We start from the raw sequence: 23,989 nt of genomic DNA, 5'->3' as shown, positions 1-23,989 counted from the left end.
GAAAGAAACCTCTTCCTAATGGGCACAGCAAATGCATAGAAAGAGAAACTGAGAGATCTCAGAGATTTCACCAACATAGTCCCCAAGAGATATAAGATTCTGTTTGTTGGTTCCAATGGCGGCCCATTCAGTAGGGGCGCCACACCCTATATGCAATGGATAGATTCATGCATAGCATTAAACTATCCACGGCTACCCCCTATTCATGCGTCCGGCCCCTTTCAGGACACCGGACGCATGAATTTCAGCAGCCCGGGTTTTTTTTTTAAGTACCGGATTAGAGCCAGAGGCTCTACTAGGCTTCAAAATAGGGTGGGCTCGGGTCGCAGAGAATGCGAATGGGCCCACCCAGGTGTGTTACAACAGCAAATGAATATTTGCTGTTGAAACACTGATCCTCAATCTGGCCAATCGGAAGCGGCTGTGAGACCCGTTTTCCAATTAGCCGAAAGGAGAAGACTCCCGATTGGCCGCCGAGGAGGAGGGAGGAAACGGAAGTTGCCGACGACTATGCCGTGATGACCCGTGGAGAGCAGAACGGGAAGCTGCTGCCACAAGTGGAACCACCTGACTGGGGAGGTGGCATATTGTTTGCCACTGGTTGGTTTTAATTCTCCAGCATCTACCAAGAACCAAAACTTCCATTTTGGGTGGCTGATATTTTTAAAGCTAAAAGAGAATATTGGTTTTATTATTACGGGTATTGGACAGTCTTCTTTTACACCAGAATACACCTGATGGGAGTAAGTTGACTCATTTCCTGGACTTTTGGCAGTTTAGAGAGGATCTTCGCCTCATTTGAAAAGAATTAAGTCAGTAGCTACAAATACTGCAGATGCTGACTTTTGATAAAAGAACACTTACCTGTCCAAGGATCCAGTGCCATCCTCACGTGGGCTGGTTCTTCACCAGTCTTTGGGTTCCCGACACTGGCATGTTTACTTTAGGAAGCCGGTTGTGACTCCTTTTGACTACACACTGCACATGCGTGAGCGGCTCTGCACTTTGTGAATGGTCCCGCAGCCTTCTGGGACCTGTGACGTGTCACCGAAGGCTGTGAACGGGGGGGAGGGAGAACTTCCAGTGGAATCACTGCAGCGATCCGACCGGGAGTGAGGAGAGCAGGTACCTGTCAAGACCAGGTACCCGCTCTTCTACTCTCCACCCCCCACCAAAAAAGTGCCAACAATGAAAGAGGAGGGGGAGGGTACAAAGCAGAACTTCCCCTTTAGGGTTCACAATTATGTCGTGCATAGTACCCAATATACAGTATATGTGTAAAGATGCTTACTACAACATTTAGCCTGTAGGATAAAATAAAGGGCTTGTGTCGAAGGGCAAAGTAAGCTTGCTATCTGGAGCATTGTGTTTGCATTTAACATTAATTTTGAAAACCTTCTTGCATCATTCATAGTTCATTGCCAGGTGCAGTTTATTTGCAGTTGACCTCCTTCTAAGCTGCATCAATCTGCTTTTGCATTTCCATTGATTAGTATAAAAGAGGGGCCGTTCTGATGCAAACAGAAGCCCATCAACACAGGCCATAGAGATCATAAAACCTTGTCCTACACTATTTCTGCACCCGTCCAGAGGGTTTACATGGTTATTAATAATCATATCTACATTAAATCTCTCCATTTCAGAGCATGTTGAGCCAGGATGAGCTCCTTAACAACTACAGATTTCTAACGAACTACGATTCTTGGAGATAGCACTGCAAGTTACCTTTACTGCCAGAATTAGAAGGCAAAGATTGCATTGGATGGATTCTGACCGGCAGATGTCACCGGTTGGGTAACACAGATGGAAGTGATGACTGCTATTGGGCCTATGGCTACAAAGGGCCCAGCTCGGATCTGGATTGAAGAATATTTCTACCCTCAGTTCAGAGAATGATGCATTATCCTGATGTTACCATATCAAATTGTGATAGGCGTAAGCTACCTTGGGAAAATATTCCGGTTTCTAAAATCAACTGTATCTACTTGCTATAAATGATCACTAAAAGATGGAACAAACAGCTATGATAGAAGGTATACAAGAGAATGTAGTAGTTATAAATTTGGAGCTGCTACATGTGCGGTCTCCCTAAAATCAAGGGAGCCACCATGTTTTTTTTTTACCCCATCACCCTGCACAATGTATAAACTTCCTTTGATTCCTCTCATTCTCCATAGACCAGACCCAGCTTTTTTCACAGCATAGCTGGCAGGTGACACTTTATTGCAAAGCAGCCTTTATAATTGTTCCTCACAGTAGCCTCATTGAAGGCCCACTATAGGAAGAAAACATTGGGGGTTATTTATGAAAGGCAAATGCACTTTGCACTAAAGTGCATTGCATGTGCAGTCGCTATAGATCTGAGGGGGACATGCAAGGAAAATAAAAAAACAGCATTTTTGCTTGCACATGATTGGATGATAAAATCAGCAGAGCTTCGCCTAATTTCAGAGCTTCCCCTCAGATCTACAGTGACTGCACTTACAAATGCACTTACAGTGCAAAGTGGATTTGCCTTTCGTAAATAACCCCCATTGCATTCTTCTGGTATTCATGAAAAAAGCCACCGTTTTCATATTAACCCATCCCTTATTTAATAGCCACACCCACTTTTTCACTTATGGTGTAAGCTACTGCAAAAACAAAGTGTCCCCTGCAAAGAAGGGAGATCATACATTCTTTCCCGCCGCCTGTGCACAGGCTTAATGGAAGAAATCCAACCGATTCCTTCATCTACACTACACATCGGCAGATGTGCGAATCTCCCGTTTCAACTATTTGTATTTTGGCAGCTGGCCCCACCAGCTGTCAAAATACCTGGACAGTGCCTGCATCTGATTGGATGCAAGTGCTGTTCAGCAGACAAATTTCCCCCTGGTTCCTTTGATTTTTCAATTAAGAGATGTCCAACAGAGAGGTACAGACAGGGCCATCTACTGAACGAATTTCGCGCCATGTATGGCCAGCTTTACAGCAGCTTGAAGAATCCGACACTTCCAGGAGTGTCGGATGCCCGGTCCCTTCCTGTGCTCTACGGCTCCTCCCACTGGCTGCCTGTGTCACCACAGAATCTTCAAGCCTCTGTATATCTGCAATACAGTGCAGATGAAGGAGAGATAGATATGAATTCCCTTTTTTGCAGAGGGTACTTTTTAAGTTTTTATTTATCAACAGATTTGCTTTAAAAGTATACTAAAGGCATTTTTTAAAATTTTTTTTTGCTTTGTTTTGGATAGGAGGGGAGAAGGATTAGAACATTTGTCAGTATTTTTTTATTTATTTTTGCTGTCTGTGCCCCCTTTATGGAGATTCACTCTCTCTCTCTCTATTTGTCCTGTTTTCCATCATCATTGAAAGTGAAAGTAAAAGAAAATCCCAAATTTTGGGTTATCCCCAGAAAAGTAATAGAGGGAAAATCTTGCAATCGGGACACTAGTTCTGGTGACCCGGGGGTCCCCAAGAGATTCCCTTAATTTGCAGGGGTTTCCTCTCAATTCCTGTTTGGCTATGGGGCAGGAAGTAAAGGTAAATACCCCCAATGGGTCAAAGATGGCAAAAATAAACCTTACAGGGCTTATAACCCTTTCTTGCTCTATCCAAAACGAAGAAAAAAGTTTTGCCTATAGTTCTACTTTAGGCTTGGTTCACACTGGATGCCAATGCGGCTCCCAGCAGGGGTCCGGTGCGTCCTGGTTCACAGTTTCAGGTCTGATTTCAGCCCGAATTTTGGGCTGAATTTGGACCTGAAACGGACCAAAAGACGCACAGGGCTCCTGTGCAAATTCGCTCCGGAGCCGCATCGGAGATATGTGAACCGGCTCCATAGAGAGCCATTCATATTCTCCTGCTATTGCAAACTGGATGCGGAGATCCCACATCCAATTCGCAATAGTGTGGACCCGGCCTTAAGCTTTCCTCTGCACGGTAGTTGTTGCTGAAAATGTGATCTCACCCAAGCTTAGCTATCCCACTTTATATATGTAGGTTTTTGTACATATTGTATATAGATACTGGGAGACAAGTTTATAAAACTTATACTGCCTGAAAAGCTAAGCATTAGCTTTGTGCATTTGTTTCTAAAGTACATATATTTTTTACTATACCTATAATATTTATGATGCACAGTTGCAATGTTAAATAGTCCATACACTAGATGTAAGGGATTAGCTATAAGCGTTGCCTAATATTTTTTTGGATAGTCTAACAGTGACATCTCTTCCATAACTCCCAACTCTTTTCCCAGCATCCTGGGAGTTTTAGGTTTTTTCACACACCTTTTGTCTCCTTTCATTTGATTGGGCAGCTTAATGCACCACAATGGATCAAAAACCATAACTGCTGCATTTTCAGTAACACAGCTCAACGCAAAACATGTTTTGGAGGTGAAGGGTACATTGTGGAGGCACATTACCACAGACCACGGGCCATCAACATTTACTCAATTTACTACTGAAGTAAAACAGTGATAGCATATGACAGTTCCTTTCTGTGTAAATGAAAGTTGTAAATTTTTCTTCTAATCTTAATTTAAAAAAATACTGTATTGTTTGCAGTATGGGATGTATATAGTTTAGAATCAAAATGTTTTATCCGTGTAAATCTTTATAATTGTATTTTTATAATATTGGATTCTGCAAAGCTGTTGGTTACATTTTTCTGCTGAGGTCACCTGTTCAGGGGGGTTTTGTAGAAATAGTGAGGCAGTAAACCTGGTGACTTTCTGTACACTTTAAAGGAAACCTGTACTAAAAGATGCCTGGCTGTCATATTGATCCTATCTTTGAATAATTTCCAATGCACTTAATGTCCTTTGGTAAACTCTCCCATGCATGCGCTCAGCCTTATTTATTCCTACAGATAACCGTACGCAGTGTCCCCTTAAAGTACATTTAGTAAAGGACAACTTCACTAAAGGTGGAATTGGAAGATACTGAAGCCTGAGAGTCAGCATGGCAGCTAGGCAAATAATTCAGGAAGTAAAGGTCAGCAATGTCAGTCTTCAGGGCCCATTTACACTATGTGGTACAGTAATGCAGTAATGCAAAGTATCATCACAGGTTAAAGCTTGCAGTTTTAAGGCAAACTATTCATTTTGTACTAATGCATGTTGTAGTAATGTGGTGAAATGCATATTGCCAAAACATCAATGTGAATTGATCCTAAGCTCATGTCAAATCAGCGGCAATTGCTGGTAATGGCATCGCCCTAATCGATGCGGCACCACTACGATTTCAAAAAGTAGTTTCTGTACTACTTTGTGCGATTTCGGGGTGTGATTTCCATTGGCACCTGTGCAGAAACCCACACAGATGTCTGTAAAATCGCAACCAAAATCGGGACTGACATGCGGGAGTGAAAACTGCTTCATTCCCGCAGCTCAGTGTGAACCTGGGCTAAAACAAATTGTTACCATGCTCTGGTGTTTGCTAGATGACCATGGGGGTTGATTTACAAAAAGGCAAATCCATGTTGCACTGCAAGTGCACTTGGAAGTGCAGTCGCTTTAGATCTGAAATGAGGGGAAGCTCTGCTGATTTTATCATCCAATCATGTACAAGCAAAAATGCTGTTTTTTATTTCCCTTGCATGTCCCACTCAGATCTACAGCTAGTGCAACGTGGATTTGCCTTTAGTAAATAAACCCCCATATCTTAGAGAAACTGGACATCCTTTGATTTATTCTTCTAAGCCGAGGCATAAACCATGGAAGAACTCTTGCTGCTTATAATGGCCCATCATAAATGTCTATGTGTTGAAAGGCAAAGGACTAGAGTATTGTTTTTTTTTTTATTCTTGCTGCATTTGTTAGTCAGTGTAACCTTCTGTGAAACTGATACTTTTTTGTTTGCCATTTAGGCTCGGTTCACACATGGGCGGCACGACTCGCAGGTCGCCTCAGCGAGGCGACCTGCAAACGACTGCCGGGGCGACTTGCGAGACGACTTCTGCATAGAAGTCTATGCAAGTCGCCCCAAGTCGCCCCCAAAGTAATACAGGAACCTTTTTCTAAGTCGGAGCGACTTGCGTCGCTCCGATTAGAACGGTTCCATAGCACAGAACGGGAGGCGACTTGTCAGGCGACTAGGTCGCCTGACAAGTCGCCCCAGTGTGAACCGAGCCTTATTTTCAAAGCCTTAAAATATCTTTTGACCCTGAAGGACACCATTTCCACTTACCTTTGCAGCTCTAGGTCTGAAATGTAAAGACGTCCTCTCTCTAAACAACACTTAAGTTGCACTACACTGCACAGTGCTCACTTGTTTTGCCCTGTTGCTACATACAGTTCATTGACTGCCCCGCCCCTACATACTGATCACTGTCTTGTCCTGTCCCCACATACTGATCACTGTCTTGTCCTGTCCCCACATACTGATCACTGTCTTGCCCTGTCCTTACATACTGATCACTGTCTTGCCCTGTCCTTACATACTGATCACTGTCTTGCCCTGTCCTTACATACTGATCACTGTCTTGCCCTGTCCTTACATACTGATCACTGTCTTGCCCTGCCCCTACATACTGATCACTGTCTTGTCCTGTCCCCACATACTGATCACTGTCTTGCCCTGTCCTTACATACTGATCACTGTCTTGCCCTGTCCTTACATACTGATCACTGTCTTGCCCTGCCCCTACATACTGATCACTGTCTTGTCCTGTCCCCACATACTGATCACTGTCTTGCCCTGTCCTTACATACTGATCACTGTCTTGCCCTGTCCTTACATACTGATCACTGTCTTGCCCTGTTGCTATATGCTGCTCACTGTCACTACATATTGGTCACTTACCGTCTTGCCCTGTCCCTACATACTGATCACTGTCTTGCCCTGTCCCTACATACTGATCACTGTCTTGCCCTGTCCCTACATACTGATCACTGTCTTGCCCTGCTACTACATACTGATCACTGTCACTACATATTGGTCACTTACTGTCTTGCCCTGCCGCTACATACTGATCACTGTCTTGCCCTGCTACTACATACTGATCACTGTCACTACATATTGGTCACTTACTGTCTTGCCCTGCTACTACATACTGATCACTGTCACTACATATTGGTCACTTACTGTCTTGCCCTGCCGCTACATACTGCTCACTGTTTTGCCCTGCCAATTCATACTGTTCATTGCACTGCCCTGCGCTTCCATTACATAATGGGCTCAGTGCCCTGCGATTGGCAGTACATACAGCTCATGGTGTTCTCTGCACTGCTACTAGGTACTTTGCATGGTCCTGTACTTCATTACTACTGCTTTCTGCCCTTCACATTCTTACTGCTACACAGCACACACTCCACAGCTCTGCACTGCCATTTCTTACTGCTCACTGTCCTCTGCACATTCTCTATATACTGCCCTGCATACTACAGCTGCACATTGCACATGGTAGTACAGATATTCACACAAAGTTGGGGAGAGGAGGAGGGCCCTATCAGGTAGGCTGTATGAGGCCCCATGATTTCTAATGGCAGTTTTGGCATCATCACTTCACATGCATGGGCAGGAAAGGAAAAAAGAAAACACTGGCTCAGACAGGTGTGCTCCCATCAGAGGGATAGAGCAAGTAATCTCTACCTGTACTCCACACACTGGTGCCGATGAGTCCGGGTACCTAAGATGTGCAGTCATAGGGTGCGGGAGCAACAGAGCTGTGCTTAAACTGCCTAGGGGCTAGTTTACACTTGCTTCAAAACATGGCTTCGGATACGCTTTGTTAAAGCTTTCTGAACGCCAATCAAAGCTCATGTCACTAAATAAAATGGTTAGCTTACAGTCTTGTTTACACCTTCTTTTGCTTGGTGCTTCGAGCGAGCTTTGCCATAGAGGCTTTGAAGATGCTTTGAAGCACCAAGGAAGCTACATGGGGTATAACTTTGTAAGCTAACTATTTTATTTAGTGACATCGTTCAGAGAGCTTTAACAAAGCCTGTCCGAAGCCCTGTTTTGAAGCAAGTGTAAACTAGCCGTTCATATGTGTTCAAGCCGAAGCAAAGTGTAAATGAGCCCTTATAGGTATGCCCACAAAATCGGGCTTCTGGTAGGGGAGTAGCTAACAGGCAGTAACTGGAGAGAAAAATAAAGAATTTACTGCACAATCCTACATAGTTTCTTTATACAATCTGAGATAAGTATTTCTGCATTACTCACTAGACCAGTAATTAAAACAGAATTGTACTTTCAGACAGTGAGTCCAACTCTGTTCGATGTCTGAATGAAGTATCTCCACTCAAGGCCACTAGCTAACAAATATTATCAGTAGGGGTAAACAGTGCAGCGCTAAACAAAATCATATAAGTAAATATGAATCATTGAAGTACAAAAATGTATTTTATATATATATATATATAAAAATATAAGAGAACTCCTGAGAGAGTTCATATTCGAAAAAGGTGGGTCCAAGTGTTCGTGGTTCAAATAATGATAGTCGATCACCCATGAAAAAGAAATCGTCACTGTGAAATCCTTCTGCCACCAAATGGAATATAAGGAGGCTTACCAGAACAATTATGATCATTATTTGAACCACGAACACTTGGACTCACCTTTTTCAAATATGAACTTTTTATGAGTACTATTAACTACAGGTGAAACTCGAAAAATTAGAATATCGTGCAAAAGTTCATTTATTTCACTAATGCAACTTAAAAGGTGAAACTAATACATGAGATAGTTCAAGCCGTGATTTGTCATAATTGTGATGATTATGGCTTACAGCTCATGAAAACCCCAAATCCACAATCTCAGAAAATTAGAATATTGTGAAAAGGTGCAATATTCTACTGTGGGATTTTTGTAATTTATTGGCCAGCAAACTCGCCTAACCTGAACCCCATAGAGAATCTATGGGGCATTGCCTAGAGAAAGATGAGAGACATGAGACTGAACAATGCAGAAGAACTGAAGGCCGCTATTGAAGCATCCTGGTCTTCCATAACACCTCAGCAGTGCCACAGTCTGATAGCTTCCATGCCACACCGCATTGAGGCAGTAATTGCTGCAAAAGGGGCCCAAACCAAGTACTGAGTACATATGCATGCTTCTACTTTTCAGAGGCCCGATATTTTTCTATGTACAATCCTTGTTTTATTGATTGCATTTAATATTCACATTTTTTGAGATTGTGGATTTGGGGTTTTCGTGAGCTGTAAGCCATAATCATCACAATTATGACAAATCTCTATCTATCTCATATATTAGTTTCACCTTTTAACCCCTTCCCGCCGACCGAACGCACATATGCGTACTCAGCTTTCCGGGGTTATACCGGGATGATGCCCGCAGCTGCAGGCATCATCCCGGTACCGTTGTTTTCAGCGGGCGATCGGCTATCCGAGTATAACAACCGATGCGGCTAAAAGCCGCTCGGCTGTTATACCGGAGGAGCGGGAGGGGACATCCCCCCCTCCCGCCGCTGTTACCGGGCCTCCCGTGCGATCGGGAGGCCCGGCGTCTGTTCGGCTGCCTTCGGCGGCTGGGGGCGGGCTGGAACGAAGCTGCGAGCGGCTTCGTTCCAGCCTTCTTCTTGTAAATGCGGAAGCGACGTCATGACGTCACTTCCCGTTTACTCGGCTGCCAATGGCGCCGAATTTAAAAAAGTACACAGTATTCAGAATCGCCGTTTTCGGCGATCTGAATACTTTGAAGTGTAAAGGAGGGATGGGGGGTCTTTTAGACCCCCCATCCCTCCATAAAGAGTACCTGTCACCACATATTACTGTCACAAGGGATGTTTACATTGCTTGTGACAGCAATAAAAGTAAAAAAAAAAAAAAAAATAAAATTTTAAACACAATTTATAAAGTACAAAAATAAATAAATTAAATAAAAAAAAAAAAAAAAAAAATTTAAAGTGCCCCTGTCCCCGCGAGCTCGCGCAGCGAAGAAAACGCATACGGAAGTCGCGCCCGCATATGTAAACGGTGTTCAAACCACACATGTGAGGTATCGCCGCGATCGTCAGAGCGAGAGCAATAATTCTAGCCCTAGACCTCCTCTGTAGCTCAAACCTGGTAACCGTAAAAAATGTTTAAATCGTCGCCTATGGAAATTCAAAGGTACCGTAGTTCGTCGCCATTCCACGAGTGCGTGCAATTATAAAGGGTGACATGTTTGGTATCTATTTACTCGGCGTAACATCATCTTTCACATTATACAAAAAAATTGGGGTAACTTTACTGTTTGGATTTTTTAAAATTCATGAAAGTGTCACTTTTCCAAAAATTTGCGTTTAAAACACCGCTGCACAAATACCGTGTGATAAAAAATATTGCAACAATCGCCATTTTATTCTCTAGATTCTCTGCTAAAAAATATATTTATAATGTTTGGGGGTTCTAAGTCATTTTCTAGCAAAAAATACGGATTTTAACTTGTAAACACCAAATTTCAAAAATAGGCTTAGTCATGAAAGGGTTAAGTTGCATTAGTGAAATAATTGAACTTTTGCACGATATTCAAATTTTTCGAGTTTCACCTTTATATATTTTGTACTTCAATAATTCATATTTATGTTTAGCGCTGCACTGTTTACATCTATTTTTTTGCAAAAGTTGTCTCTTATACTGACAAGTACAAAGCAGCTAGCGCTATATCTCTTAGACAACAAGCTCAGTTTAACACTATACCAAATATTATTAGTACCAGGCCCCAGTCCAGTCTTCTCTTGTTCAGGATAACAACCAGGTAGCTAGTATCTAGTATTTTTAAACTAAGTTCAGGAATGACATCTCTATATTTTTCTAAAGATGGGTAGCAACTAATCATTAACTTGAATGAAGGTAAAATCGCATACACGTCAAGGTCTTTCAAAAGTGATCCAGTAAGTTTATTACTCTTTGCTGTTAGGTTGAAATCTCACACATTGGTCCGAATCTGAATTTTCTGCTCTGCGATAACATTTAGGGGTCTATTTCTAAAATGAGACTTTTCCCAAACATTATGGTAGAGAATCATCCATAAACATTTAAATGCCAATGATTGATTTCCCACCAGTGAATGTTTGGTGAAAGCCACATTCTCCCCTTACTGTACAGTGAAAACAAAGTTTATTTTTATATCCTTTGTATGAGAATTGATGGTATGGTAACGACACAGAGGGTGTCTATAATTAGGTTGTATTATGAAATCTAAAAAACTATATAAAATTGTATATATATGTATACATTGTATTTGCTGTATTCTATCCTGAATGATAAAATGTTTTGTTTTTTGCTGAGAATTAAACTACTTTTCCCTTACAATATGAGTTTTGTATTGCGCTGCCTGCAATGCTAGATATAGAAGGGTTCAGGGAAACTGATCTAATGTCAGGCTTCCTGAAATAGTAAAGGTTCCTCGTCTACTCTTGCGTCTTTTCCTCTAAAGGCCTGCTTCTCTTCCTTGATGCAAGATTTTCATCCCAGGTGCCCTCTCCCTAGATTTGCAGAGCATGGATCTTACATATTTTACTGCACATTCAGTGTAATTTCCCATCAACACCTGCATTTTTCCCCACTAACTGTAGAAAATGGCATATGTGAACTTCATTCTCAACCCCTAAAAGTAGAACTATAGGCAAAACATTTTTTTTAATTTTGAAAAGAGCAACCCCTGTCAGATGTTTTTTTTTTTTTTTCTTCTTCCTATTATCTGTGCCCCACTGGGGAGATTTCTCTTCACTTCCTGTCCCATAGCCAAAACAAGAAGTTAGAGAAAATCCATGCAAATTAAGACAATTCCTTGAGGACCCCCAGGTCACCAGAACTAGTTGCCTCAGTGGAAGTGTTCCCCTCAATTACTTTTCTAGGGACAACCCAAAATGTGGGATTTTACTTTCACTGATAATGGTAAACAAGACAAACAGAGAGGATGAATCTCCTTAACGGGGGGCACAGACAGAGTGCCCCCCGTTAATCCAATGCAGAACTTAAAAAAAAATTAAAAAAGGCTTTTAGCTATACCTTTCTCACAAAAAAGGAAACCAGCCTGGGATTTGGAGGTAGAGAAGCTGGAACTTCTTAAAGCTTGATTGATATCAATAGAATGGTTCATGGGTACCTTTTAAACTAAATACTAAAATACAATATATGGCCAAAGTTTGTGGACACCTGACCATCAAACCCATGTGAGCTTTTTGGACATCCCATTATAAAACCATGGACATTAATAAACACCTCCTTCCACCTTTACAGTTTAGAACCTCCTCCACTCATTCGGGAAGGCTTTCCACAAGTTTTTTTGGAGTGTATGAGAATTTGTGCCCATTCAGCCAAAAGAGTATTTGTGAGGTCAGCCATTTGTGTCGGACAAGAAAGTTCATCCCAAAGGGGTTCAGTAGGGCGGAGGTCAAGGCTCTGCGCGGGCCAGTGGAGTTCCTCCACTCCAAACTCCTCAAACTATATATTTAATCGAGCTGTCTTTGTGCACATCACAGACATGCCGAAACCAAAAGGGGGCCTTCCGTAAACTATTGCCACAAGGTTGGAATTACACAATTGTATAAAATGTCTGTACACTATCAGGGCTGTCTTCAATATTAATTGGACCCTGGGCCATACTCCATGCAGCTGACAGCAGCTAGACTCAAAATCAGTTTACTACAGCAGATCAGGCAGCAAATGAGATTGGTTGCCAGAGGATACAGCACATCATTACCACTCAATAACTGGTTACTAGAGGAAACAGCACACATTACGGCTGCTTTGTTGCTAAAAGTTACTGCACATTACTGCTCATCGATTGGTTGCTATAGGTTACTGTGCTTCATTACAACTTAATGGTTGCTAGAGATAACAGCACATCATTAAAGCTCACTGCTTGGTTGCCTGTGACCTCTCCAGTAGGCACTGCAGCAAGGTCTATATCCTGGCAGTGGCTCAGCAACACGTCCTCTCACTCTCCCCCACATAGTACTCGCTTGGTGGTTTTTCAGCAGCTCAGTCTCTCAGGGGGGGGGGACTGGGGACGGTAACTGTACTGCTCATCAACTCTCCCCATAACACTGTGCCATCCTGGTGAATTTTTGCCTCGGCAAATCGTGCTTCCTCTTCAAACAGCAGGGTCAAGTTCAGGCCATGGACTTCTGTTAATAGGCCATTCCTTGAGACTACATGTCCCATTCATGCCCCTCAAGTCTCTTCTGATTAGCAGCTCATTCTGCTTAGCTGGAGGGAGGGGGGGGGGAAGAGTGAGCGAGCAGCGATTAGAGCTGGCTGCTGACAGGAGGAGGGGGGGGGCAGCAGGTTGCGAGCACACAGACAACCTGCAGCTGCGCCTTTTCCCTGTGATAGCACAGCAGACCCGAGACCTGTAGTGGCCTGTGCAGCGGTGTGAGGGGAGAGCGATCAGCTACACTGATATGATAGGGAGGCAGCATGGACCCCTGTAGCTATGAGCAACCCCTGGGCTCAAGGGGCAGCTGCTTTGGTCCCCACAAACATAACTGGGCCCAGGGCAGCTTCCCTTTTTTTTTTTTTTACCCCGCCTTAAAGACGAGCCTGACCTTACCCCATACTCTTACTGGATCTCTTCACACACACCTTAGCCTGCTCAGACCACATCCTGGCTTGGAGTTAGCAGAACACACTTTCACCCTGAATCTCATCGAGCCAATGCACCTCATTAATATGTGGCCTGCAGTATAACCTTTTAACGCTGCAGAGGATGCATGCAAAAGCCCAATTAAACAGCCTTGCAAATACCACACACAATGTCTACTGGACTGAATAAAAAAAATTAAAAAAAGGAGACACATTAACAAAGCCATAATTGTGTTTAAACGTTTTATTTTTTTTTTTTAAACAAACATATTATAATGTATTTAATATCAGCAAATTGAGATATATACTGTAAATAAATGGAGAAAAAATATTTTTTTTACAAACAAGCAGTGGGGGGAAAAAAATTTAAAAAATTAAGAGAGCAAGAAAATAACGATCAATAAGAGTTGAAATTACTACTGGGGTAACGGGGGGGGGGGGGGGGGGGGGGGGTTGTTGAACCAAGAGTTGCACTATAAACGTTAGTCCTTTAAAAAACAAATAAGAAAAAAGCTACTAAAGGGGGGGAAGAGATACGTCTGGGACGTCCATTGAAAACAATCAAAAATGTATCTCCTGATGTAAAAGAATACACGAAATCTAGAAAAAATATGGGTTTATAGCTGATTAATGACCAGCGTACTTTAAAAAAAGGTAACCATGAGATTGCAGCCACCTCCATTCAATATTGTAGTGCCTGCCCCAGATATTTAACCTGAATAGACATTTAAGGCTGTGTAAGTTCAGGTGCAGCTTGGTAACAGATGAGCTGCCAGGAAGTTCCATGAGCTTTATAATCCCTAAGCAAAATACAGAGTTAAAGTGCTTTGTAATATTAACCCCTTCAGATCTGCTCTATAGCCAAACGATGGCTACAGTGTGGACCTACATTGCTGGGAGGCCATCAATAGACGTCCTCCCCTTTGCACACTCCCCGCACTGTGATCACCAAGTCAATGAGAGGAGCGCGAGGAGAAAAAAAAAGCCAATCACCGGCTTCTGTGCAAGTTACATCAGTCCCAAAGAGGAAGATGCACAGCCATCTCATCTGTGCCCACCAGTGCCGCCTGCCAGTGCCCACAGTGCATAACAGTGTAACAATTAAGTGCCAGCAATCAGTGCCACCTATCAATGCCCACCAGTGGTGCCAATCAGTACCACCTTGCAGTGCTGAATATCAGTGTCACCTACCAGTGAACCTCACTGCCACCCATCAGTGCCACCTATTAGTACCACTTCTCAGTGCCCACCAGTGCCACCTATCAATGCCCTTCAGTGCCCATCAATGCAGCCTATCGTGCACCCAGCAATGCAGCCTCATCAGCGTACATCAATGCAGCGCCTCTGCAAAGCGCCCCATGCCTACTCACATTGCCTGCACTCTCGTTACTTTGTCTGTTACAGCCAGCACTAAAATCAGTGCTGCGGTCAGACCGGGACCAATGAAAGCACTTGGTCATGCGACAGTGCTTGGGCATAAAAAAAAACTGACTACCAGGCAGAGTAGTGTCTTATAACCAAGTGACATCACAGGTCACGGGCTTCCTTTAACCCAGAAGCACAGGGTGGTGTCGAGGATCGCAATGAAGAAAGCAGTCGAGAGGTAATGGTTGGCCTTTGCAAAGACCATGTCACTTTGTTCTGTGTGGGAAAGGCGACCATGTCACTAAAGAAACAAGTGCTGAGAGAATTACTACAGCTGCTATTTCAGACCTCTCCTCTTAAAAATGTTAGCTGCACGGCTTCCATGCTGATCCTCTTCAATGCCAAGTCACTGACCTAGAACACGTATATAAGCAGTAAAGCCTTACCTGCATACTCTTTCCCAAGTTAGTGACTCAAAGCACTGAAGTCACTGGACCTCCATGACAGTCAGCAATGGCAGCCGGCAGATCTACTTAGTGCAGCTTTCTGTTGCACAAAACAGAGGGCGCCAAAAACTGAAACCACAGCGTCATGTCCCAAAGCAGAGCCGGGGTAGAAGTCTGGTGTATCCTTATATACAGCCTTCCCCATGTAAAGACTGGAGAACTGCAAAAAGGGACATGAAAGAAAGAAACCGGCCATATTGATAATATACAAGGAATTTGTCCAATATTCATCCAACAAAGATGTGTGAAATTCTGCACAAGGCACTCCTCCCAAGCAGCCATTCAGGTAATGTGTGGGCACTGGACTAGGGGGCTGGGCATTCTGAAGACCCGCCTCCTCTATGGGGAGGGGGGACGCCTGTACTCTAGGGGGGGGGGACGCTTGTACTCTAGGGGGGGGGACGCCTGTACTCTAGGTGGGGGATGCTTGTACTCTAGGGGGGGATGCAGTGGCTGTACAAACACAACCACAGGTCCTAACTTAACAGGAGTGCAGGGGCGGGTGGGCAGCCCCAAATGCACACCATCTGTGTTCAGGGGGTGCAGCCACACATCGGTCATTAGGACCCCTGGCAGTGTTCTTACAACTGTTGTATCCGTAACATAGGCACCTGCACACAGCTCCAGACACATAAACAAAACACTGATTCACATTGTACAGGGCCCATGATTACTAGTGGCAGCCCTGCTGGGGGGTGAGGAAGAGAAGGGGTGTCTGGGGGGGGAGGTAAGAGAGGGGGTGTCTGGGGGGGTATAAGGAATAGAGGGGGGTTGTAGGAGGAGTAGAGATGGAAGGTGTGGGGTAAGTTGTCTCCCCTCCCCCCTCGTACTTACAGACACATCTTTCCTCCTCCAGTCATGTGACAAGGGGATAGAGACGGAGGTAGAACGGCAGCCTTCCCTCACTGTACAGCTCTCTATTGCCACCTGCAGGCTGGAGGGAGGAGTAACCCGAATCCTCTCTCCAGCTTTCTGTACTCCTGTCTCTGTAGATCGGAGCTGAGCGCGAGGCCGTGGCAGCCGTTGGGCGGGGAGGGGGGGGTTGTGGTGTTGTGGGGGCTCGTGGCGGCTCTCCTGCTTCCTCTGATTGGCGGAGGCGGCGGGTGGATGACTCATAGTAAGCACGGGACAGCTTAGCGGCGCCATTTCTATTGTCGCTGCGTCACTGAGAGGGCGTGTCTTCCGACAGCTTTTTTGACAGAACCGGCACAGCGCCCAATAGTGGACTAATCGGAAACTACATCCCCGGCTTTTCATCTCCATCTATCGGAGAACATAGTAAGTGTCATTATCAGTGATGTCACCTTATCAGTGAGGGGGGTCCAGTGGGGGGATGTGGGGGGGGGGGACAATAGAGAGCTGGACCCGGCTTGTGTAATGATCTCTCAGTGTTTTCTCTCCTCCTTTCTGGTCTGAGGGAAGACTCCATAGGAGTACACAGGGGGGGTGCCGGTAGTGTCTGAGCACACCCTAATCACCCGTGTTGTCTCCCGGAGATCTGCCCCGAAATGTTGTGTGTGACCCCCGCTGGCTGTCTATGGAACAGTCTGACAGGCAGCAGATGGTGAGTGTTGTCAGAGCCGCTGAGTGTGAGATCTGTCAGATAATGTCACGGCTTGTAGAGACAAAGATCAGCTGTCACTATTCAGAGGATATGTCGGGGGTGGGCGGGACCGAACAGTTATCACACATCAGCCAATGGGATGGAGTGTGGGCGGGCCGCTCTATTTATGTGGCTCCGCCCCCTTTCTTAAGCAGCCCAATCATTGGCTGGTGTTGATAGCTACTTAGTCCCGCCCATCCCGGCTGAGTTGTGATCTCTCCTGCAAGTAGTTCCATGATCTGCAGACAGTTTCACACACAGAGCGGATCTGACAAGTCTCACTGTCTGCTGTGTGTGAAATCCCCCCTCTGCTCTGCCAGTGCCAATCAATTCTGCCTATCAGTGACAACCTGTGACAACCAATGCTGCTAATCAGTACCAATCAATGCTACATATCTCTGCCAATAAGTGCCAATCAATGCTGCCAAAAAGAGCCCCTCAGAGCTGCCTATCAGTGCCCATAAGTGCCACCAATTAGTGCCCATTAACGCTGCCAATCAGTGCCCATTAGTGCTGCCTATCAGTGCTACCGATTAGTGCCCATTAACTCTGCCAATCATTGCAGCCTATCAGTGCCCATTAGTGCTGCCAATGAGTGCCACCTATCAGTGCTCATCAGTGCTATCAATCAGTGCCTATCAGTACACTGAGTGCAGGGATGGGGAGATTAACTCAGCAGCCAGGCACATTATCCATTGGGGGGGGGGCACAACTGAAATCCGTTGATGTTTATTAATGCCACACGACGATCTTTAGTATAATAGGTAATCACCACACTACTATTTACAATAAACTACTGGAGGTAAAATAAAAAAGTGTCAGTAAAAGGTTTGCTGCTAAGCACTGTTATGTGTTCCCACATCAGAAAAAAAAAAAAGTGCAGCACTAACTTACTAAACAATAATGGTGGAACCTCCAATGTATGGAAATCTCAATAAACTTCAATATTACCACAATACCGATCTCTGTGATATTTATTGTAACTTCACATATAATACACATCACACTGAAAACAAGACATAACAAATTAAACTTAGCAGGGATGGTGGAAACCCCTCTACAGATAATTGCAATACAAACTATCTAATGGCAACTTTTTAGTTGGGAGGTTTCCTTCATTATAGCACTTTGTAATTTACATTTTTTAGATTGTTACACTTAATTTTCTATGTTTTAGTTACTATTATAATGTGAATTATTGTACATGAAGTTCATTTCCCCCACCCCTGCTAAGTCCATGTCTTTATGGACCTTGCTTTGTGCTCTGGTCTGCAGTCATGTTAGAACAGGAAGGGGCCGTCCCCAAACTGTTCCCACAAAGTTGGGAGCATGAAATTGTCCAAAATGTCTTGGTATACTGACGCCTCAAGACCCCTTTCACACTGGAGGCGTTTTTCAGGCGCTTTAGTGCTAAACATAGCGCCTGAAAAAAGCATCAGCTGCAATGCCAGTGTGAAAGCCTGAGTGCTTTCACACTGGGGCGGTGCGCTGGCAGGGCGTCACAAAAAGTCCTGCAAGCAGCTTCTCTGCAGCGCTGTAGGAGCAGTGAATACATCAATCCTAAAGCGCCCCTGCCTATTTAAATCAATGGGCAGCGCCACCGTACCATTGGGCAAACCGCCGCTGCGGGCGGTTTTAACCCTTTTTCAGCCGCTAGCGGGGCTTAAAAGGGGCCCGCTAGTGGCTGAATCGTGCTGCTAAAAATAGCGGCGCTTTACCGCCGACACCTGGGCGCTGGCAGTGTGAAAGTGCCCTAAGTGTTCCCTTCACTGGAACTAAGGGGCCAAGCCCAACCCCTGAAAAATGGTCCCCACACCATAATACCCCCTCCAACAAATGATTTGGACCAGTGCACAAAGCAAGGTCCATAAAGACATGGATAAGCGAGTTTGGGGTGGAAGAAATTGACTGGCCTGCACAGAGTCCTGAACTCAACTCGATAGACCACCTTTGGGATGAATTAGAGCAGAGACTGCGAGCCAGGCCTTCTCATCCAACATCAGTGCCTGACCTCACAAATGCGCTTCTTGAAGAATGGTCAAACATTCCCATAAACGCAACCTAAACCTTGTGGACAGCCTTCCTAGAAGAGTTGAAGCTGTTATAGCTGCAAAGGGTGGGCCAACTCAATATTGAACCCTACAGACTAAGACTGGGATGCCATTGCAGTTCATGTGCCTGTAAAGGCAGGTGTCCCAATACTTTTGATTGTCTTTTTCACATCAGTATCATTAGCCAACAGGACAAATACGGAGAATAAATCTCGGAACGGAACAAGGGGTTTTAATAAATTATTGGCTATACATACACAGTAATGATGTATTGATTACAGAGCTGCAAAGTTAGGGATACAGGGAAGCCTGGTGATGCAGCAGCTGGGTACAAGCACTGACACAGTCATTCAGTGGCAGCACAAGAGGGGTTCCTGGGTATGGTGGTCCCTCCTGCAAAGCTAACACTTGATTCACACAACTATCCTGCACCTTACCCAGGGCTGTCTTTAATATTGATTGGACCCTGGGCATACATTTTCTTGGGCCACGTGCCATGCAGTGGCGGCTGGTGCTCAAAATTTTTGGGGGGGGCGCAAACAAACTGAAAAAAAGCACCCATCAAACGCAGTCATTGTGCCCCCCATCTGCCCGGCACTTACCTTGTCTCAGGTAAGCAGTGGGTGACGGCTGCAGGCGGTGAGCGGTGTCCTTCATTTCTTCCCCAATGTCTTCTCCCGCCCGCTCCTCCTCTGCTATAATTGGACGCCTGATAGGTGTCCAATCACAGCGCCTGTCGTTTCAGCCAATCAGGTGACACGTAACACAGACCCGGCTCAACTGATTGGCTGAAAGGGGGTTCAATGTTAGCAAAGCGAATTCCTTCGTTTTGCTAACATACAGCTGAGTGAGAAGCGAACGCACAGCGCTGCGCCCGCTTCTCACATTTTTGGGCACCTAGAGCCGACGGCTCCAAAAAACACCCCCACTGCTGTAATTCAGGTGCCTGAAAAGGGGCCGGACACCTGAATAGGGGGTGTCAGCAGCGACCATAGATAGATTCATGCAATGCATGAATCTATCTATGGGGATTAGAGCGGTGCCAGGAGAGGGGGGGGTGGCGCTCCTGCGCCCTTTATGGACACACTGCCGCCATGCAATTTCACTCTCCATCTGCTAGGAGAGCAGCTAGACTCAAAATCAGTTTACTACAGCAGATCAGGCAGCAATTGAAATTGGTTGCCAGAGGATACAGCACATCATTATCACTCAATAACTGGTTGCTAGAGGAAACAGCTAAAAGTTATTGCACATTACCGCTCACTGATTGGTTGCTATAGGTTACTGTGCATCATTACCACTTAATGGTTGCTAGAGATAACAGCACATCATTAAAGCTCACTGCTTGGTTGCCTGTGACATCTCCAGTAGGCACTGCAGCAAGGTCTATATCCTGGCAGTGGCTCAGCAACACGTCCTCTCACTCTTCCAGTCTCCCCCACATAGTACTCGCTTGGTGGTTTTTCAGCAGCTCAGTCTCTCACGGGGGGACGACTGTAACTGTAACAGTGTACCACTCACCAACTCTCCCCATAACACTGCGCCATCCTGGTGAATTTTTTCCTGGGCAAATCTTGCTCCCTCTTCAAAAAGCAGGGTCAAGTTCAGGCCCCATGGACTTCGGTGAATACTCCATTCCTTGAGACTACATGTCCCATTCATGCCCCTCAAGTCTCTTCTGATTGGCAGCTTGTTCTGCTTAGCTGGAGGGAGGGAGGGGGAAGAGCGAGCGAGCAGTGATTAGACAGAGCTGGCTGCTGACAGGAGGAGGGGGGGGGGGCAGCAGGTTGCAAGCACACAGACAACCTTTTCCCTGTGATAGCACAGCAGACCCGAGACCTGTAGTGGCCTGTGCAGCGGTGTGAGGGGAGAGCGCTCAGCTACAATGATATGATAGGGAGGCAGCATGGGCCCCTGTAGCTATGAGCAACCCCTGGGCTCAAGGGGCAGCTGCTTTGGACCCCACAAAAATAACTGGGCCAGGATCTCTTTGCACACACCTTAGCCTGCTCAGACCACATCCTGGCTTGGAGTTAGCAGAACACACTTTCACCCTGAATCTGATCGAGCCAATGCACCTCATTAATATGTGGCCTGCAGTATACCCTTTTAATGCTGCGGAGGATGCATGCAAAAGCCCATTGAAACAGCCTTGCAAATACCACACACAATGTCTACTGGACTGAATGAATAAAAAAAAAAAAAAAAAAAAAAAAAACAAAAAAAAAAAAAACACGACACATTAACAAAGCCATAATTGTGTTTAAACGTTTTATTTTTTTTTAAACAAACATATTATAATGTATTCAATATCAGCAAATTGAGATATATACTGTAAATAAATGGAAAAAAATTAATTTTTTTTACACAGAAGCAGTGGTGGAAAAAAAATAAAAAATTAAGAGAGCAAGAAAATAAAGATTAATAAGAGTTGAAAATACTACTGGGGTAATGGGGGGGTTGAACCAAGAGTTTCACTATAAACGTTAGTCCTTTAAAAAACGAATTAAAAAAAGCTACAAAAGGGGGAAAAAAAGGGGGGGGGGCAGAAATATGTCTGGGACGTTTATTTGTTTTCATTGAAAACCATCAAAAATGAATCTCTTGATGTAATAAAGAATACACAAAATCTAAAAAATATGGGTTTATAGCTGATTAATGAACAGAGTACTTTAAAAAAGGTAACCATGAGACTATTTCTTACAGCCACGTCCATTCAATATTGTAGTGCTTGCCCCAGATATTTAACCTGAATAGACATTTAACCACTTGCCGACCGCACTATAGCCGAATGACGGCTACAGTGCGGCTCGATAATTCTGGGAGGGCGTACTAGGACGTCCTCCCAGAATCGCGCCCAGGGAGTATCCGTGACCGCCAGGTCCAACGCATTACGGATCGCGGTAAATGGCCGCTGACAGCCGCTGTCACTTCTAAATTGTGTGAGGCCCTGGAAAACCTCACACAATTTAGAAGTGACAGCGGCTGCGGGGGAGAGGTGACATTTGGACCATGTAACACCCTAAATATGGGTTTAACATGTAACATGGTGCAAAAGGTGAACTTTGTTTTAAAACAGAGCAGGCAAAGAAATCCAAATGTGATCAGGTCTGTTCATATACCTACCAGTATAACATTATCCTTCATACACTCAAATTCTTCTGGGTGGAGGAATGATGTGATCTCTTCCCGATTAGCTATCAGGTCTCCGCCTTTTTGAACCTCCTCTCGTCACGTGGCAGCATTCTCTTGTAGCTGAACACGTCTGCATCCTGGAACTCTTCAGGGTTTGCTGCAATTGAATAACAAATTCAATACAAGTAATACGATTTCAATATGTCATGAGGGCATTACATAGAAAATCTCCAAAAGTAGAGAGGATTTCTACACCGTTCGTGGCAAATAATGTGATATTGCAGAGCTAGATAGCAAGCTTACAGGAACCTTAAGTAAAAAATACTTAAAGTGGGTGTAAAGGCAGAAGGTTTTTTATCTTAACGCAGAGTTCCACCCAAGAGTGGAACTTCCACTTTAAAAGCAGAATTCCACCAGAAAAAAAAAAAAAAAAATGAAAAGTGAGCAGCTACAAATACTGCAGCTGCTGACTTTCAATATATGGACAATTACCTGTCCAGGACGCCTGCGATGTCGGCACCCGAAGCCAATCTGTCCCTTGGTTGGAGGTGCCACCATCTTCGGTAATGGAATCAGGAAGTGAAGCCTCACAGGTTAACTTCCTGGTTCCCTACTGCGCATGCGCGATCTCACTGGTCCCTGCTCTCTCCTGGGACCTGCGTCTCTCCCACGAAACAGGGGGGGGGGGGGGGTAATGGGCGGCGGATGTGCCGTTGGTCACAGCGGATACTGCGGCAATCTATGCCCGGAGGTGGGAGCAAATACCTGCGGAACTCCGCTTTAAGCACTTCTTACCCACTTACATGCCACATTTGGCATGTCATTTTTGTGTGTGTGTGTGTATGGGGGGGGGGGGGTAGTTGGTACCTAGTTTTGGCATGTACCCAGCTCCCACTTCCGCTCAGGCGACTCCTCCCTCCCTGCAATCTTCTGGGAAACGTCACAGGTCCCAGAAGATTGCACGGCCATTCAGGATGTGCAGTGCGCACCCAGCTGTGAAGCCGCAAGCTGTCAGAGCCGAGTGCCCACAATAGTAATGCCGGTGCCGCGGACAGGCGGAGGAGAGAAGCTTTGGGTGCCCGCATCGCTCACTGGACCGTGGGACTGGTAAGTGATGTTTATTAAAAGTCAGCAGGTACACTTTTTGTAGCTGCTGACCCCCTAATGGCCCATACACACGATCAGAAAATTGGACGACAGATCCTTTTTTTTTTGCACGTTAGTTTTAATATCGAAAATGGAGAGGTAACTAAAGTTACGAAAATTCTCGTATGACAGAATAAAAAAATATATATATATCAGAGGTGATGTCACGTGTTGTAATGTATTTGTATTGTATTTTTGAACGACAACTGTCCTGATTAAACTAAAATAGTACGATCTGGCATCATACGAGAACATTTTTATTTGTCTGATCGGATAACAATGGATGAACGGTCATGATCGGCTCTCGAAAGCTCTGTACCAACGATCTGATTATTGTACAATTGATTTGAAAGCTGTATTTTTCATGTGATTTTCGGATCGTGTGTACGGGTCATAACACTCATCTGAGGTCCCTCTGTCCAGCGATGTCCACTAGTGTTTCAGCTGTCCGAGATTCTCCTTCCCGATTGGCTGAGACACAGCAGCAGCGACATTGGCTCCTGCTGCTGTTAAAGTCAGCTAGCCATTCAGGGGAGAGAGGGGGGCGGGGCCAGGGCTCCGAATCGACACAGCGAGATGTGACAGCTCAGGTGCCCCTATAGCAAGCTGCTTGCTGTGGGGGCACTGAACAGGGGGGAGGGGCCAGGATCAGAGAAGAGGG

General features: G+C 44.9%; 1 protein-coding gene and 1 long non-coding RNA gene across 15 annotated transcripts in view; one reads left to right on the top strand and one right to left on the bottom strand.

Annotated features, from left to right (window-relative positions):
- The window catches only part of PPFIBP2 (PPFIA binding protein 2), a 346,167-nt gene extending 334,922 nt beyond the window's left edge, over positions 1–11,245 (top strand). For all 14 annotated transcript variants that reach the window (XM_073604444.1, XM_073604445.1, XM_073604446.1 and 11 more), the window contains one exon: positions 1,644–11,245. In XM_073604444.1, coding sequence (XP_073460545.1) covers positions 1,644–1,712 — 69 coding nt within the window. In that variant the 3' untranslated portion in view covers positions 1,713–11,245. The remainder of the gene's footprint in view (positions 1–1,643) is intronic.
- Positions 1–23,989, bottom strand: part of LOC141112054 (uncharacterized) — a 41,783-nt gene that overhangs the window by 9,597 nt on the left and 8,197 nt on the right. Inside the window, exon 2 of the long non-coding RNA XR_012236518.1 lies at positions 22,174–22,339. This is a non-coding gene — a long non-coding RNA (uncharacterized lncRNA). The remainder of the gene's footprint in view (positions 1–22,173; positions 22,340–23,989) is intronic.

This window comes from Aquarana catesbeiana, linkage group LG11 (genome assembly GCF_042186555.1).
Source record: "Aquarana catesbeiana isolate 2022-GZ linkage group LG11, ASM4218655v1, whole genome shotgun sequence".
NCBI classification, from domain to species: Eukaryota; Metazoa; Chordata; class Amphibia; order Anura; family Ranidae; genus Aquarana; species Aquarana catesbeiana.
This window is presented reverse-complemented; position numbering and strand designations above follow the sequence as displayed.